This window comes from Notechis scutatus, chromosome Z (genome assembly GCF_049901735.1).
Source record: "Notechis scutatus isolate UNSWTSFEM ecotype Mainland chromosome Z, rNotScu1.2, whole genome shotgun sequence".
NCBI classification, from domain to species: domain Eukaryota; kingdom Metazoa; phylum Chordata; class Lepidosauria; order Squamata; family Elapidae; genus Notechis; species Notechis scutatus.
In genome coordinates, this window is record NC_142025.1 from 89,537,191 (window position 1) to 89,552,907 (window position 15,717).

General features: G+C 38.4%; 1 protein-coding gene across 6 annotated transcripts in view; it reads left to right on the forward strand.

Annotated features, from left to right (window-relative positions):
- TLK2 (tousled like kinase 2) overlaps positions 1–15,717 on the forward strand; it is a 67,417-nt gene that overhangs the window by 14,886 nt on the left and 36,814 nt on the right. For all 6 annotated transcript variants that reach the window (XR_015745668.1, XR_015745667.1, XM_087945698.1 and 3 more), the window contains exons 7-13: positions 838–1,005; positions 2,324–2,419; positions 4,420–4,512; positions 10,359–10,469; positions 12,859–12,995; positions 14,192–14,344; positions 15,437–15,503. Coding sequence is in view for 4 of the 6 variants with exons in the window: in XM_087945698.1 (XP_087801824.1) it covers positions 838–1,005; positions 2,324–2,419; positions 4,420–4,512; positions 10,359–10,469; positions 12,859–12,995; positions 14,192–14,344; positions 15,437–15,503 (825 nt within the window). In the remaining 2 variants the exon portion in view is untranslated. The remainder of the gene's footprint in view (positions 1–837; positions 1,006–2,323; positions 2,420–4,419; positions 4,513–10,358; positions 10,470–12,858; positions 12,996–14,191; positions 14,345–15,436; positions 15,504–15,717) is intronic.

Genomic DNA, 15,717 nt, shown 5'->3' on the forward strand with positions numbered 1-15,717 from the left:
GGATTTAATGCACTTATTTTCTTGATTTGTTTTAACATAACAAAATCACACAACTAGCAATAGACTTACTTGCAATCTGGTTTTGTTAATTCTAGGGGATTCCTGGGACTTCAGAAATGAAGAATGTATTCAAATGGTATCTCATGAACCTAGGCTCCTACTTCTCAAACATGGAACACTAAAATTTATATTCTATTAAAAAAACCTCTGATCTCATTTCAATTTGTTAAGAAAAAATGCGGAGAGCACCATGATTGCTTGTTTTAGATCAGGGGTGTCAAACTCAAGGCCTGGGGGCCAGATGTGGCCCATGAAGTGCTTAGATCTGGCCCGCAGGGCATCCCTGGAAATAGGACTGGCCAGTGGGAACTGAACTCGCAAGGGCTGCGCACGACTCTCCTGAGCTCTGTTTTTGCTGGCAGAGGGTTGCAGGAGGCCATCCCAGCTGTAAACTGAGCTCGCGAGGGCTGTGCATGGTCCTTTCAAGCTCTGTTTTTGCTGGCAGAGAGGTTGCAGAAGGCTGTTGCAGCCGAAAACTGAGCTCAGAAGCCTGTTTTCACTGGCAGAGTACTTGAGTCACCACAGGTGCCCCCAACACAAGTGACATCATGCTGTCCATGTCCACTCTGGCCATGCTCACCAGCCCCCCGAAGTCAAATACAACCCTGATGTGGCCCTCAATGAAATTGAGTTTGATACTCCTGCTTTAGATGTATCTTTCTCTCTGAAAAAAAAAAAAACATTTTACTAGCTTTGTGTCCAAACTGCTGCATGGCTCAGTTCTATAACTGTTTCCACATAACCTTTTTTTCTGATGATTTTCTTTAATGTATACAGCGACGAATGGAGCAGCCACTTTACGGAGTAGACGGTAGTGCAGCCAAGGAAGCACCAGAGGAGCATTCTGCTGTCCCAACTCTGGTATCGACAATGATGGCAAAACAGCGGCTAGAAGGCGAGCCACTGGCACAGAGGGGTACAAGCCTCTGTTTTCCATTTGCTTCGGTGAGCAAGGCTTAATGACCAAAGTTGAGGTGGAATGGGACAATCATGACCTATTTCCCATGGGACAACTCACCACGGGATAAGTCACTACGGAGCAATTTAAGAATTATTTAAGATAAAAATTATTTTAATTTTTGCCATTCACATTTCATTCTGTCCCTTCTTTTGCACCCTTTCTTTAATGATTCTATTCCACCATTTTTTTTTATATTAATGTAATTTTCATCCCACAGTGAGTTGTCCTATGGCAAATTGGCCATAGCGAGTTTTTCTGCAAAGAGTTGGCCATGTTGATGAGTTGTCATAGACCCCTCAAGGAGGACTAAATGGATCTTGTGTGGTTAGACTATGTAGTTTCCACTGCTGCAATAGAATCTATTTTCTTTCTTAAAATTTTGGTTCCTGATTGCTGCAGTTCATAACAGTATAATAAAATAATAATAATCCCTCAACATAGAATTATTTTGGAATTATTGTTTATTTAGGTATCTACTTTTTGACAAAGATATATTTCTTTCTGCTGTAATGTTCATCTCTCATCTGCATGTTCCTGCATTTGCATAGTTTTTATGTTTCCATGATGATAAAGTAGTACGTCAAAGGTTCAAAAGCTGAATTTCCCAATGTATTAAAATTATATATTTTGTAGGAATTTTAGATGTTGGAAGTAATGATAAGCTATAGTGTAATTCATTATTATAAACAAGTTGTTTGGAAGATGAATCAAAATTGTTTCTATAAAAGTATGGAATGTTAATTTGGGGCTATTCAAGTTAATTTAGAGGCCAACCATTTCTTATCTCAAAAAAAATATTTCTTATCAATCAACCAGCTATTACTTTTCTGCAATGCTTTTCAAATTCTGTCTTGATAGAAGGTATATACGCAAGAGAAAGGGACCTTCATCTACAAGAACAAATTTAATTTTAGAGTTTGCTATTTAACTCATTGTCACAGAAGCTAGCTGTCAGACTAAAAAAATATAATAATAATAAATTAAAATTATTTGAACGATTTCAGTGAAAACAATGCAATTTATATTATTTTTGTGAACAGAAAAACTTGAATTTTGATAAAGACAAGAGTTATAATCCAGGATGAATCATGTTTTACACAGAAGTTTTAAAAATATTCCTGATTTTATTAGATTTTCTTTGGGTGCAGAACTAGAAAAAAAAACTGAGTATGCAACTTGTTGCCTCTTAAGGTTGACCACATACAGCTATTTAGCTTAAAAGGTTTTTCTTTCAAATAACAGTGAGGAAGAATGTGTTTTGTAAAATACTATACAACTTACGTGTTGCTTCTCTTCTTACAGAGCCAGCAAGGCAGTCCCTCATCTGCAGTTTCAGGAAACACAGAGCATTCCTGCAGTTCTCAAAAACAGATTTCTGTCCAGTACAAACAGACACAGGTACAAGACAAATGAATAACATAGTACAAAGCTATACCTGATTAAAATCAAATATATGTCAATTTGAGAGATAAATTGAAATATATTCTTGTTTCTCTTTAGATCATATAAATCTTTCACCTTTTACTAGAAAAAAATTGAAACTTATGATCTAAGGACAGAATACGTCCACAAGAAACTTAAAACTTAGTTGTGATCATTCCATCTAAGACTGTTTTAGCTTTAGTGGCTGTCTTGAAGTAAAATAGTCTCCATTGAATAACAAATTTCAGAATAATTTTACTGTTGTGCCTGCCTCAACTTCCAGCTTTTATCTTGTTCTTTAATCAACACTTTTTTCCACTTTGTCAAATGGGTATTCAGTTCATATTTTGGCTAAAGATTTTCTCACTCTTTAGTATATATGATATATTTCTACTTAATATAGGTTTCTTTTTTTAAAGGATTCATTTGCCTGCATCAGGACAATATTGGAATATCTTTCTTTGAAAATTTATGCCATCTAGGAAGTTTCTTTCATTTTTGTTGTTGATTGCTTTACAGCTATAACTTTAAATACAAATTCATGCAAGCCCCATTATAGCCTTATATAGCTGAGGATATGCAAAGCACATTTTGTAGTCAATGTATTTTAGGCAACCTAGCTTGCCTTTTTCAGAATATTTAAAAATCATCTGCTTTATAAGTGAAAGCCTGGGTCCTATACATTGTTTGCAGCTTTACGCCTTTTTACAAGGTTAGAACTAGTATTAAACTTCTTTGTTGCTCTACTTTATTTCTTTAGATCTTTCATTTGTTTGTTACACTATGTTATATAGGTTATGCTATGTTATTTTTGTTTAAAATATCTATTATTCCCTTCTTCCCCTCCTTTTTCCTCTGTCTGAGACATCTAGCTATTGGAAGCATTCACATCCCAAATGTCTAAAGTATATCCCTCCATCACTATTTTAATGAACACTAATATTGTTTTTTTGAACATAGTAATTGTGAGCTTACCTCAGCCATTTTTCTATAAAAGAAAAGAACTTCATATGCTGATACTTATTGCTACGTATGCAAAAATAAAGATGCAAATCCCTGTTCAACTACACTTGGGTTAGCTAGGTTGAAGAAAATTATTACAGTAATCATGTAGAGTAATCTAGATATGCTGTGCATACTGCTACCTGTAGGGCTTCCAATGTCATTTGCAGTAATCAAGTCTCAAAATATTATCAGCTTGCCAAGTTTTCAAGGGCTACTATTTTATTTATAAATTTCTCAAAACCATGCAAGTGTGATGGGCAGTATAGAAATTTTATAAATAAAATATTATGAACCTATAGTAGGTTTTGGCTGAATGAGGAAGTAATTGGGGAATCTTGGTCTTCAAGATGGTGATACTTTTACTGCAGCATTTTCCTATGCATTATGACTCTTCTCTAATCCAAATCTAATGTGCTCTTATGTAAAATGCATAGGGAAACTGAAGACTGTGTTCATAGGCAAATTATAGACACTGTCATAATTCCATTGGTTTTAAAGCTATAGAACCCCTCTTTTATGGATTGGATCATCTGGGAGATTATTTAATTCCCTTTATTTCACAAATGTTGATAAGTTTGTGGAAATCAAGAACATAATGCCTGTGAGGCCTGGTTATAGGTTTCTTTCCTTGGTTTATTTATCAATCTTGAAATAGATTGTTTTCTCAGCCTTGTTATACATTCAGTAATTGGAGCAGGGCTGCATAGAAATACCATAAATAAATCTGGGAAAATTCAAATTCAACCCATTTCTTTCCAATAGACCAGAGAAGGATTTTTTTTAAACAAAGTTGGGAAGTCCAGGCTTAGTCATATTTTTCATCAGACAATAATCTGATGAAACAATTAACAATAATTGTCCTGACTAATTGTAATTCCAACCCTTGGTTATGTTGTTTTACACAACAGAAAAATAACACATTTGACTACTTTGTAAATCATTTCTTAAGAACTTATTTTTTCCTTCCCAAGTCTGATCTTACAATGGAGAAATTATCTGCGTTAGAAAACAGTAAGAACTCTGATCTGGAGAAAAAAGAAGGCAGAATAGATGATTTATTAAGGGTAAGTAGTTGTAATTGTACATCCTATATTCAAATTTCAAGCCATAGAATCTATATAATATAAATACAGGCAAGAGATTAAGAGTATCATTTAATAGTTATATAAATGGGCTGTCATGGAGAAAATCTAAGCAATTGCTAAGGGCTGACATTAATGACATATAATCAATTATATGGAAGGTCCTTCATAAGGAAATTGCATTCTCTCTTGATAAATACATATCTCTAGATTCATTCAAGAATTTTACAATCTTAATATTCAAACAACCCTCCTTTTTACACTTCCTCTACAAAGTTTTTAATTTGAAAGTCCTATGAAAATGTCTAGAAAGATAGTCATATTAATTTATTGCATTGAAAAATACTAAAATAGCTTGTGACACTTAATAAAAAATAAAAATAAAATAAAAATAAAATCATTAAATGGATTGTGTTCTGATCATTCTTTTGTAATAATTAGTTTTAACATTAAAGTATTTTCCTGGAAGAAACACTCAAATCCTAATAGATAGATAGATGGATAGATGGATGGATAGATAGATAGATAGATAGATAGATAGATAGATAGATAGATAGATAGATAGATAGATAGATAGATTTTCTTAAGTTTTCGCGGGTACTCACATGTATGGTATTCAGCTTTGTTCGGGTATTTTCCCATGTCATTATAGTTGTGCTGTTAAAGTTGTAGCAATGTTTCGGCAGAATCTCATCTGCCATCATCAGGCTTCTGTATTGTATACAGAATACAGAAGCCTGATTATGGCAGATGGGATTCTGCCGAAACGTTGCTAACAACTTTAAGAGCACAACTATAATGACATGGGAAAATACCCGAACAAAGCTGAATACCATTTATATGTGTGTGTGTGTGTGTGTGTTTTATAATTGAACAATTTTGATGAAACAATAATTTATGTGTTCCAAATAGTTGAGCAATCTGAAATTTTATTGTCTTCTGTATATTCCTAAATACCATATAGAGCATTTTAACTTCAATTTAGTAGTTTCAGATGGAACTGGTAGGAAAAGTCAGTTTTTCAACTGCCTTTTTGTGTGGGAAAATTCTCACATCTATCAAGTTCACAAACAAAGTGACTGGAATAGCTTAGAGCTCTTACAAAATTCAGATCTGGTTGGTTCTTTCTTTTTTTTCCTTCCTTCCTTCCTTCCTTCCTTCCTTCCTTCCTTCCTTCCTTCCTTCCTTCCTTCCTTCCTTCCTTCCTTCCTTCCTTCCTTTCTTTCTTTCTTTCTTTCTTTCTTTCTTTCTTTCTTTCTTTCTTTCTTTCTAAATAATTTCTTTTCTTAATTTCCATCTTTTCTATATTCTCCCTCACTCCAATATGCACATGTTCCCTGCTGGAGAAATTTAAGAATAGTCTGTTTTCTCCATTTTGAATTATCAATTTAGGACAATTCTCAATAATTTCTCAAGGGGAACACATATTTCTCTTTCAAGCTATTGTTTTCCTCCAGTTTCTGAGAGAAATTTATCTTTCAACAAGGAATATTCCATATTGCTAGCTCCAGCCTTAGAGTAGAAGTCAACAGTGATAAGAGTGGTTGCCTGCAAGATGTTTTCTCAATCCTTGTTCCCATTATAGGACAAGAGGGATTATATAGCATACAAAAGAGATCTATTTGAAATATTTGTTAGCTTAGAAAGATAGGCGGAATCATCCATTTCTGAAGGAAACTAATAAAGCTTTCCGAAAAAGAGATGGAATCCTCTCCTCCTATTATCTTTTCCTAACATTTTTCTCATATAGTATTATACTACAGTTTTCCTAGGACTAGGAAAATATATGAAATTTCAGATCTCCGGATACCTATACACCATTCAAGTTTCTTGCATTCCCTTCCCAGAAACTTCTGTGGATGTTTTAAAAGCAGAACTGCGTCAACCATTAAACCCACAAAAATGTTATTTGCTTCTTTCCTTCCTTTATGGCCCCAAGTGTTTATTTCTCTTATAACCTCAAACAAATTCAAAAAGTATTAAAATCCAGGTATTTTCATTCTAGGAGAAATCAAGCATAGAAGTTTTAAAAAAAAACCAACAAACTAAATTTCTTTCTGAGTATGATGCTAGGCAGCCAATGGACAACAGCTCATAGTGCTTAAATGGCTGTGGTTTAGTTCAGAGAACTGACTCAAAAAAAGATTTTTATGGCTTCTTTCTAAAATTCTATTACTGACTTCATAACAATTTTACTTAATCTCATAATCCAAAAAATAGCTCATATATTTTCAAATTAAAATTCCTTAAAGCCATTCAGCAACTTTTTGCCATTTTGCCATTGTATAAATTTTATCCATTTGCCATGGGTAAAATTTTTAGAATGAAAACAACTGTACCGGGGGCAAGACAGATATAAATAAACAACATTGAATAAATTTATACATTGTCCTGGTCCAGTGCCTATGAAAAAATTCAGATTATTAAGGTCATTCTGAAGTCCAGCAGGTCAGGGCCATGTTGACCTTGGTGCAAGATAATATTTCAAAGGGCAGGCATGCCATCAGAATGGAAATGCTCAAATCATTCTGAATCAAAATAATTAAAGTAATTCATGAACTCTCTTATATCTGTAGTAGCATCATTCTTTGAAAATATTTTCTAGTTTGTATTGATTATCAAAGGCATATGTTTACATTCTAGTTCGATAGGAACACCTTTGGTACACTTTTACTATAAGTATTAACACTAATCGAGTCAGACATACATTGGACATGGAGGAAACATTTCTACATGTTTGGACAGCATTGCACTTAGGCAGCATCAGAACATAAATGCCCTTTTCAGATACCCTTTGTTTACTTGAAAAATCATGGGGTGATTGCAGAGCTACAGGGGACCTCTCTAGTTTAGTTCTACGTATTCTGATCAGAAAAGGGTACAGAAGTCGTTAAATGGAGCCAGGAGATCTTAGACTTTTCTCTTTCAAGCATCATAATATCTTGACAGCTGTAGATTGTTGGTCCATCAAGCATCCTTCATAGTTGATAATTTAGCGGAGAAAAAGAACTGGATTGCAGATTGGCATAGCAGGATATCTACTTAAGAATTCAAATAGCAAATAAGCCTTTGTAACATTTCCACAAATGATATATCAGTTTGGGCAGCTCATGTTTTTTAGAACCAGGAAATACAAACATTACCACATATATCAAGGTTCATATATAGCAAACTGAACTAGCTAGAAGCATTTGGATGTTACTACTCTTATGTCTTTCCACTTGACTTTTTGTGTTTGCGACTTTTGACTTTTTGGACAACAAAGCACAGATGATTCTTATAGCAACCTGTTGGCATAAATAGCTTTGATTTACTATGCAGGATTTGGTAGAAAAATTCAGTAAATTTGGGAAATGGTCTTCTGTCTCAAGATCCAATCTTTTATTCAGTATCTTGGTTCTTATCAGGTGAGACAGTGTTAGTTGCACTAAATATTATTTTAGGCAGTGCTTTTTTTCTCTCTCTTCCAAGTTTGAGGTAATTTTTATGTGGATTAAATCTTTCTAATGCCTTTCCCTAGGCATAATTTTAGCTGGATCTTTATGGTTCTAGTGCAGGGATGTCAGACTCCCGGCCTGTGGGCCGGATGTGTCATGTGCTGGCCATGCACAGTTTAGCAAAGTGGGGGAAAGTCCCAATATGTCACCTGATGCCATGTGATGACATGAGTTTGACACTCCTGTTCTAGTAGGTTCTGTCATTGAGTTTATGGTTAACTGATGAATCAAGTTACTAACACTCAACTGGTTATTACATTGACCAGAAGAGATTTAAAATTTGGGGCCTTAGCTTCAGTACATATCCTGAGTCCTTTTTTCTTATGAACAAAGTTTTCTGCTGGAGTTCTCTCTATTTGTCAAGGTCCATCCTAGTTTTAATGGTTCACATAGCTTGTATATAATATGCTTGAAGTCATATCTGGATAGAATATTGAACTTCAGGAAATGTGAACCATTGTAGTCTCACTGCCACAAAGCAAGGCAGTGGGGATTGGAGTACGAAGCAAGGCCGGTGCGGGGCATGGGTGGACAGCTACGCACCCCTCCATCTTACTTCATACTCCACCCCCTCACCCCCTCACTGCTCAGGTGGCTCCTGCCGCCCTCTGTGCCCCTGCCCCCCCGGCCACTGCCACCAGAAGCATAAATGCCCCGACTGAAGCAGGAATTGCTCTCTCTCTCTCTCTCTCTCTCTCTCTCTCTCTCACACACACACACACACACACACACACACACACACAGAGTTTGGAGAGCCCCTCTCCTCTGTCTCGCTGCAGCGGCAGTTGCGGCATTTCAGTGCTTGGCTGGCAGGGTGCTCAGGTATGCAGGTGTGGGGCGTGAGCCGGTAGGTCCGAACCCCCCCACCTCCTCAGGTAGCTCCTGCCGCCCATGCCACTGCCACACCCACCCTGGTCACACCCACCCCAGCCACACCCACCCTGGCCACACCAAAGTCAACCACAATCCTGTGCGACCCTCTATGAAATTGAGTTTGATACCCCTGTCCTAGAAGAATAGCTGACTTTTGAGATAATTTTCCTGTCAAAAGTGGTATGTGAAATCAGCATTAACTTCAGTAGTTTATACTTTCTTCAAACTATATAATATTGGTAAATTAAGTTCAACAACAATATTTGGCTACTTTCTACAAAGTACAGTAAAACAGGAATATTGATCCCTAGTAGGCATCTCTTTGGTCCCCTGGTCTGATAGACTCTAAGATATAAAATGCTGTCTACGATACTGAAGAAAATGTGGAAATTTGAATTTCTGTATACTATAAAACATTTGTATCTCTATTCAAGCGGGCAAAACAATACATCATAGGGCAATGACTTTTTTGAACTCAGGTACCTCAAATGAGCTAATGTACAGAATGAGTCCAAAATCTGGGACCCATGACTCCCATGGGATTGAAATTTGGCAAATTTGTGGCTGTTTCAGTGCTGCTGCACTGCCACCAAAGGTTCAGTAGTCCCACCCTAACCCTCCAGAAGTAGAGTAGAGCAGCCCCTTCTTTAACTATCAGAAATCAGGTAGGGTGGTTCCCATCCTAGCCCTCTGAAGGCTGGATAGCCTTCTCATGCATACCAGTCCTGTCATTGGCTGTCAGAAGGTGATCAGCTGCAGTCAGGTTGGCAGGAAGTTAGAAGTTGTTCCCACTACATTTCCCCTCCTAGTTATTCTGTTTCTCTTTTAGAGGTAAGGAAATATCTCTGAAATGACCCAGTGGTTTATAGGTTGTCTAGAACATCTAAATTTGTTCTCTGAACCTCACAAAACCCACCTATTGTAGAATAAACTTTTAAAATGAGAAGGGATGTTGCATATTTATTTCTGCAATTTTAACATTTCAGTCTTTAAAAAAATCAAGCAATTAATGCTATTACTATGGAAGTGGAATAGCAAAGAAAGCATTCTTAGCTGACCTGGATCTTGTTTTTTTATTGTTACTCCAGTGTTGCTAATAATGTTTTCTAAATGTAAGTCTTCTGATTTCTAAAAGAAATAATAATGCTGGATTGAGAAGTTGCATTGATTCTCCATTCCAGGAGGAGCCAGGATGATTCCTGCCACTGGAGAGGCAGTGACAAATTGGACCTTTGGGTCGAAAATAGACTTGCTCTAGGAGATATGAATTCCCTCTTTGAGATTCAAACAATTTAAGTAAATGGTCAATCCAAAGTTATTGTGTGCACGAGAATGATTTTTGTTATATTTGATAACTGTGATAGTTTTAATTCTTTTCCTCATCTGTGCAAGATAATGAATTGTGATTAGTATAGGGTAATTTTTGTTTTCTTCACCTGCTTGATATTTTATTTTCAGGCAAACTGTGACTTAAGACGACAGATAGATGAACATCAGAAAATGCTTGAGAAATACAAAGAACGGTTAAATAGGTGTGTAACAATGAGCAAGAAGCTACTTGTAGAAAAGGTGAGTTACAACCAGCACAACTTGTTCTGAAGTTATATCCCAATAACTTGCATAATTAGGTAGCTTATTTGTTTCAGATAATAACTAGTAGTAGTAATAATAACTGTGTGTTTAACACATCCTGTGTTTCTCCAAAAATAAGACCCAGTCTTATTTTCTTTTTTGGATTGAAAATAAGCACTCTGGCTTATTTTCAGGGAGTTTTCAGGAGTGGAAACAGCTACTGCTGGCCCCGCTCTCTCTGTCCCACTGTCTACTTGCCCGCTTCAATGGGCCACATTCTCGACACGCCCTGATCTTCTTTGCACCAGACAGGAGCATCCCAGCAGGATGGCCGAGAGCAACACTACCAGGAGGGTAAAGAGCCCACATGAGGCCAGCAGCAGCATGGGCAACTGCTTACCCACTTTAAGATTTAGGGATTTCAACTCCCAGAAGTTCCCACAGCCCCCTCTTTTCCTGCTGATCACCTTTCCTTGTGCCGAAGTCTTCAGCTTTGCAATCCTGTGTAGGGAAGGCGGAGGCTTGCTCTGAAGCTGCGGCAGAGCATTGCACTAGGAGGCCTCCATGGGTAACACTGAGTTGCATGTCTTGCTCCAATGTGAGGGGTGCAGGCAGGGGATCAGTGGCCAGGGAGGATGGGGTTTGGAGTGCATAGGAGGAAGGGGCAATCTCCCTGTCCCTCCTCCAACCTGCTGCAGGGCCATCACAGAGCTTGCGCAGGCCAGCATGACCGTTGGTGAAGGGGGCCCTGACAGGCTGGTGATAGGGGAGGTGCTCCAGAGATCTGGGCTTAGTTGCCCCACGCCCGGCAGGAGCAGTGCAGACAGGAGGGCGATGGGACCCCGCAAGGTCAGCAGCAGGGAGAATGATTGGAAGCGGGCAGGATGAGGAAAACTCTTTCAGAAAGTGATCTGCAAGTGAAGGGTGGATTTTCCTGTCATTCGTTCTTTCAAACAGGAGCCCTGCACAGACACACATCCAAAAATGCCCTCTCCATGGCTTCGGAGTCTCCGGCCTTGCAATCTTGTGCAGGAAAGGCAGAGGTTTGCTCTGAAGCTGTGGCAGAGTGTTGCACCAGGAAACCTTGGCAGGCAACATTGAGTTTGCGCATCTTGCTCCAGCAAGAGGGGTGCAGGCCGAGGGCTTGGTGGCCAGGGAAGATGGGGTTTTGGGATGCAAAGGAGGAAGGGGCAATCTCCCCCTCCATCCTGCTGCAGGATTGCCATGGAGCTTACGTAGAGTAGTGTGACCACTGGTGAAGGGCCCTGGCAGGCTGATGGCAGGGGGATGCTTTGGCGATTGTGGATCTGGGCCAAATTGCCCCACGCCAGGCAGGAGCATCCCAGAAGCACTGCTGAGAACAGCACAGCCAGGAGGTTGAAGAGCCCCTGCGAGGCCAGCAGCATAGGTGCAGCAGGCCCAGCAGCTGGGCAGAGGTGGCAGGGAGAGCCGATTTCGAAGTGCCACATGGCCTTCTGCCTCAGCAGCCTGAGCATGACCCAAGCTCGAGGCCTGATGGAGCGTAAACTGTGGTTGCCGCCTGCTCCAGAGCCACAAGGTGAGCTGTAAATCAGCTACGAAGTTGCCTGGCACCATAGGCAGGACCAGGGCTGCAAGACTGTGCCAGAAACACCTCCAGATGTTCGGAGAGACAGAATGAAAGGCAGCTCCTGGCCCTCACTGGCTCAGCTGAACGGTGGCGCTGCGTTTAAAGGAGTGAGCCTCCATGAGGTGACCAGGGAAGGGCTGCCTCCTGTGTTGGCAGTCCACCCCCTTCATTTGGGCTTATTTTTGGGGTAGAGCTTATATTAGGCCCACCCCCCAAAAAAATCAGCCTAAGGCTTATTTTGGGGGTAGATCTTATTTTGGGGGAAAATACGGTAGTTGGATCATCAAATGTTTGGAGTCAACTGATATCGATCAAAAACATTAGAATGCTGAAAAAATAATGAAGCAATAGAATTTGTGGTAAATATTTAATGATTAAATAGTTGTGTTACAATGAGCACTGTCATTGTTATAAATATGCAGCATTTGTTAAGTGATCAAATCATCACATGATCTTGTGAATGCTGCAATAACTGCAGCTTCAAAGACAAGTCACAGGTCTCCTTTTTCAGATCCTCCATAATTTAACAAGTGATTGGTAGGTAAGGAGCACCTGTATGTTTTTTATGTAGAAATATAAAACTAGCCAGCCCTTTGAGAATCAACTTAGTGTTGTTTATGTTGATATCGGTTTTGATTGAGTAACAGTACAGTGATGTGAACTGCCCAGACTTGCATTTTTAAGATGGATGATCTTTCAAAGCATATATATTTTATATATATATAAAAATAGGGATACTTTGCAAAGCATTCAGATACCTTACTTTTTCCTTTACAGTCAAAACAGGAAAAGATGGCTTGTCGAGATAAGAGTATGCAAGATCGCTTGCGATTAGGTCACTTTGCTACAGTCCGGCATGGAGCCTCTTACACAGAGCAATGGACAGATGGCTATGCTTTCCAAAATTTAATCAAGTATGTATTTTTCTTGTTCTGCTTTCTCCAGAAGCAGAAAAGATTACTGGTGATTTACACAGTGGGGTTTTTTGTATATTAATCCATATATAACTTAAATATTTGTGATTACTGTTCTCTTTTAAATAAAAGTTTGCACGAAATCAGGAAAGGAGAGTACCATTTACTGAAACAAAAATATATCTCCACAAACTATTTATAAAATAGTAAATGAACAACAATCTTATAATATAGTACAGGTAGTCCTCAACTTACAACCACAATTAAGCCCAAAATTTGTGTTGTTAAAGTAAGAAATTTGTTAAGTGAGTTTTGCATCATTTTATGACTTCTTGCCACATTTGTTAAGTGAATCATTGCAGTTGTTAAATTAATAACAGGATTGTTAAGTGAATTTGGTTTCCCCATTGACTTTGCTCACAAGCAGGTTGCAAAAGGGGTCACGTGATTCTGGAACACCATAGCCATCATAAATGTGAGTCAGTTTTCAAGCATCTGAACGTAAATCACCTTATCATGGGGATGCTGCACCCATCATAAGTGTGAAAAATGGTCATGTCACTTTCTGTCATTGTAACTTCAGTAGTCATTAAGCGACTTAATTTTGCATTTTCCCCACTACTCTTCTTGGCAGAGCTCCTCTAGTTCAACAATATGATAAGCAAAGACTTTATTGGGCTGGTGGACCATTTTGTTTCCCTAATCCTCAAATACCTTATCTCAAAAGAGAAAAGAAATGACTAGGTTTCTTAATAATCATGCATAAAATAACTGGTTTCTTATCTGGTGTGCAAGACATAAACGAAATAGAAAGGTACATATATCCATCTAAGTTGAACTCAACAACTGATAACAAGGCTAAAAATATTTTTTCCACAGAGGAAATTAAGGCAGTTTTCGTGCCACCTAAACATTAGCCTTTTCATTTGAAAACTGTCTGCAACTATAAACGCTTTTGATATTTAAAACAAAGGTCCTTATAATTATTTCTTAGAAACTGGGTTTACCAGTCAATCTGTTGCTTGATAATAGCAAGCTACATTTCCAAAGCCCAAACTTTAAGCTATTTAGTCTTCTAAGGTTTACTAAAAATGTACTGTTCGGGTGTGCCTACCAAAAGATGTTGAAGACCAACCATATATTGGCATATATTATGTTACGTTCTCTAATTATGTTCATGTTCTACTTTTATTTAGGCAGCAAGAAAGGATAAATTCCCAAAGGGAAGAAATAGAAAGGCAACGGAAAATGTTAGCAAAACGAAAACCACCTGCCATGGGCCAGGCTCCTCCATCTACCAATGAGCAAAAGCAGCGCAAAAACAAAACCAATGGATCAGAAAATGAGACGTAGGTGACACAAGCATTTCAGAATCCTTTCTGGGGCTGTCAAATGGAAGAAACTTCCTAGGTTTTACTCAAGTAGGCCTCCTCAGATTCTGTGTTTGTGATGAAGTTTCTCTCCACAAAAAGATTCGTTTTTGGCCATATTTGACATTTGAATAGTAGGCCATGGCCTGCTTTCCAAAAACTAATCAGATGCGATGACCCGGGGTGTGGTACAAAGGCAACACAGTCAGATAATAAGTAGGAATCCCTTTATTAGCTCCAACTTTGCCCCCAATGTTCCTGGTTACCTTCTGGTCTGGAGAAAAACTCTCACAGGAACAGCCTCTGGCTGCAGAGATTCAAGTCCAAAATATTGTCAACAGAAACTTTATAAATCCAATCAAGGCAAGATGAGGTAATTATTCCAGCAGGGCAAGATAAGGTATTCCAGAAGTGAAGGAACGGCAGTAAATCAACCCAGTTAGGAGGATGCCAGGAACACAGATAACCACAGTCAACATGATAATCTCATGTTTGTTCCCAGCAAATGCCACTCTCAGCTGTTCCTCCTTTAAACTCTCTTCCCAGGTATGCCTAATGAAGGGAATCAGGGCCCTTTCCTCCCCCATAAGCCATGCAACCCACGTTGCTCTCTTCTCCTTCTCTCTTCTCCCTGCATGCCCTAGGATGAAGAGGCGGTGGGCCTGGGTCTTCCTCTGAACTCCCTTTCCCTTGTTCTACCTGTCCCCTGCTCTGCCCAGCTGGACTTTGCCTTTCCCCAGTTTCCTCCACAGCCAACGGAGCCACACTCCTGCTCCCTGTCAGCTGTTCGTCTTCCTCCTTGGATTCAGACTCTGACAGGGGCATGAATCAGACTTGGTACAAAAAGTGGATGGACTCATTTCAACCAGTAGGTTGAATTGATGGGCTAATTTATTATTCTTTATGAATGTAATGATTTTGTCCTATAACTAACAAAAGTAGACTTTGTTAATAACCTTTACTGGACTCCAAAGATTGCCTATGGCATCTGAATATATTTATCTGTATAGATCATCTTTCTTGGTATAAGACACTTCTAATTTTTGAACCACTTATTTTATACATGTACAGGTTAACATTAGCAGAATATCATGAACAAGAGGAAATATTTAAACTCCGACTAGGTCATCTTAAAAAGGTAAAAAGATATGTTATAGCTTCAAGTATGCATGGAATTATGTTTTTGACTTCCTACTTGTTCTACTTCTTGGTTATGTTTCTTTATTGATTTATGTTTGTTTATTCTCTATTTGAGATGGAGATCCTTCTGTGAAATTCTATGTCTCAAACTTTATAGCTATATGTTTCTAAACACCAGAAATACTAGCTCTTATACAAGTGGTTTTCAAAAA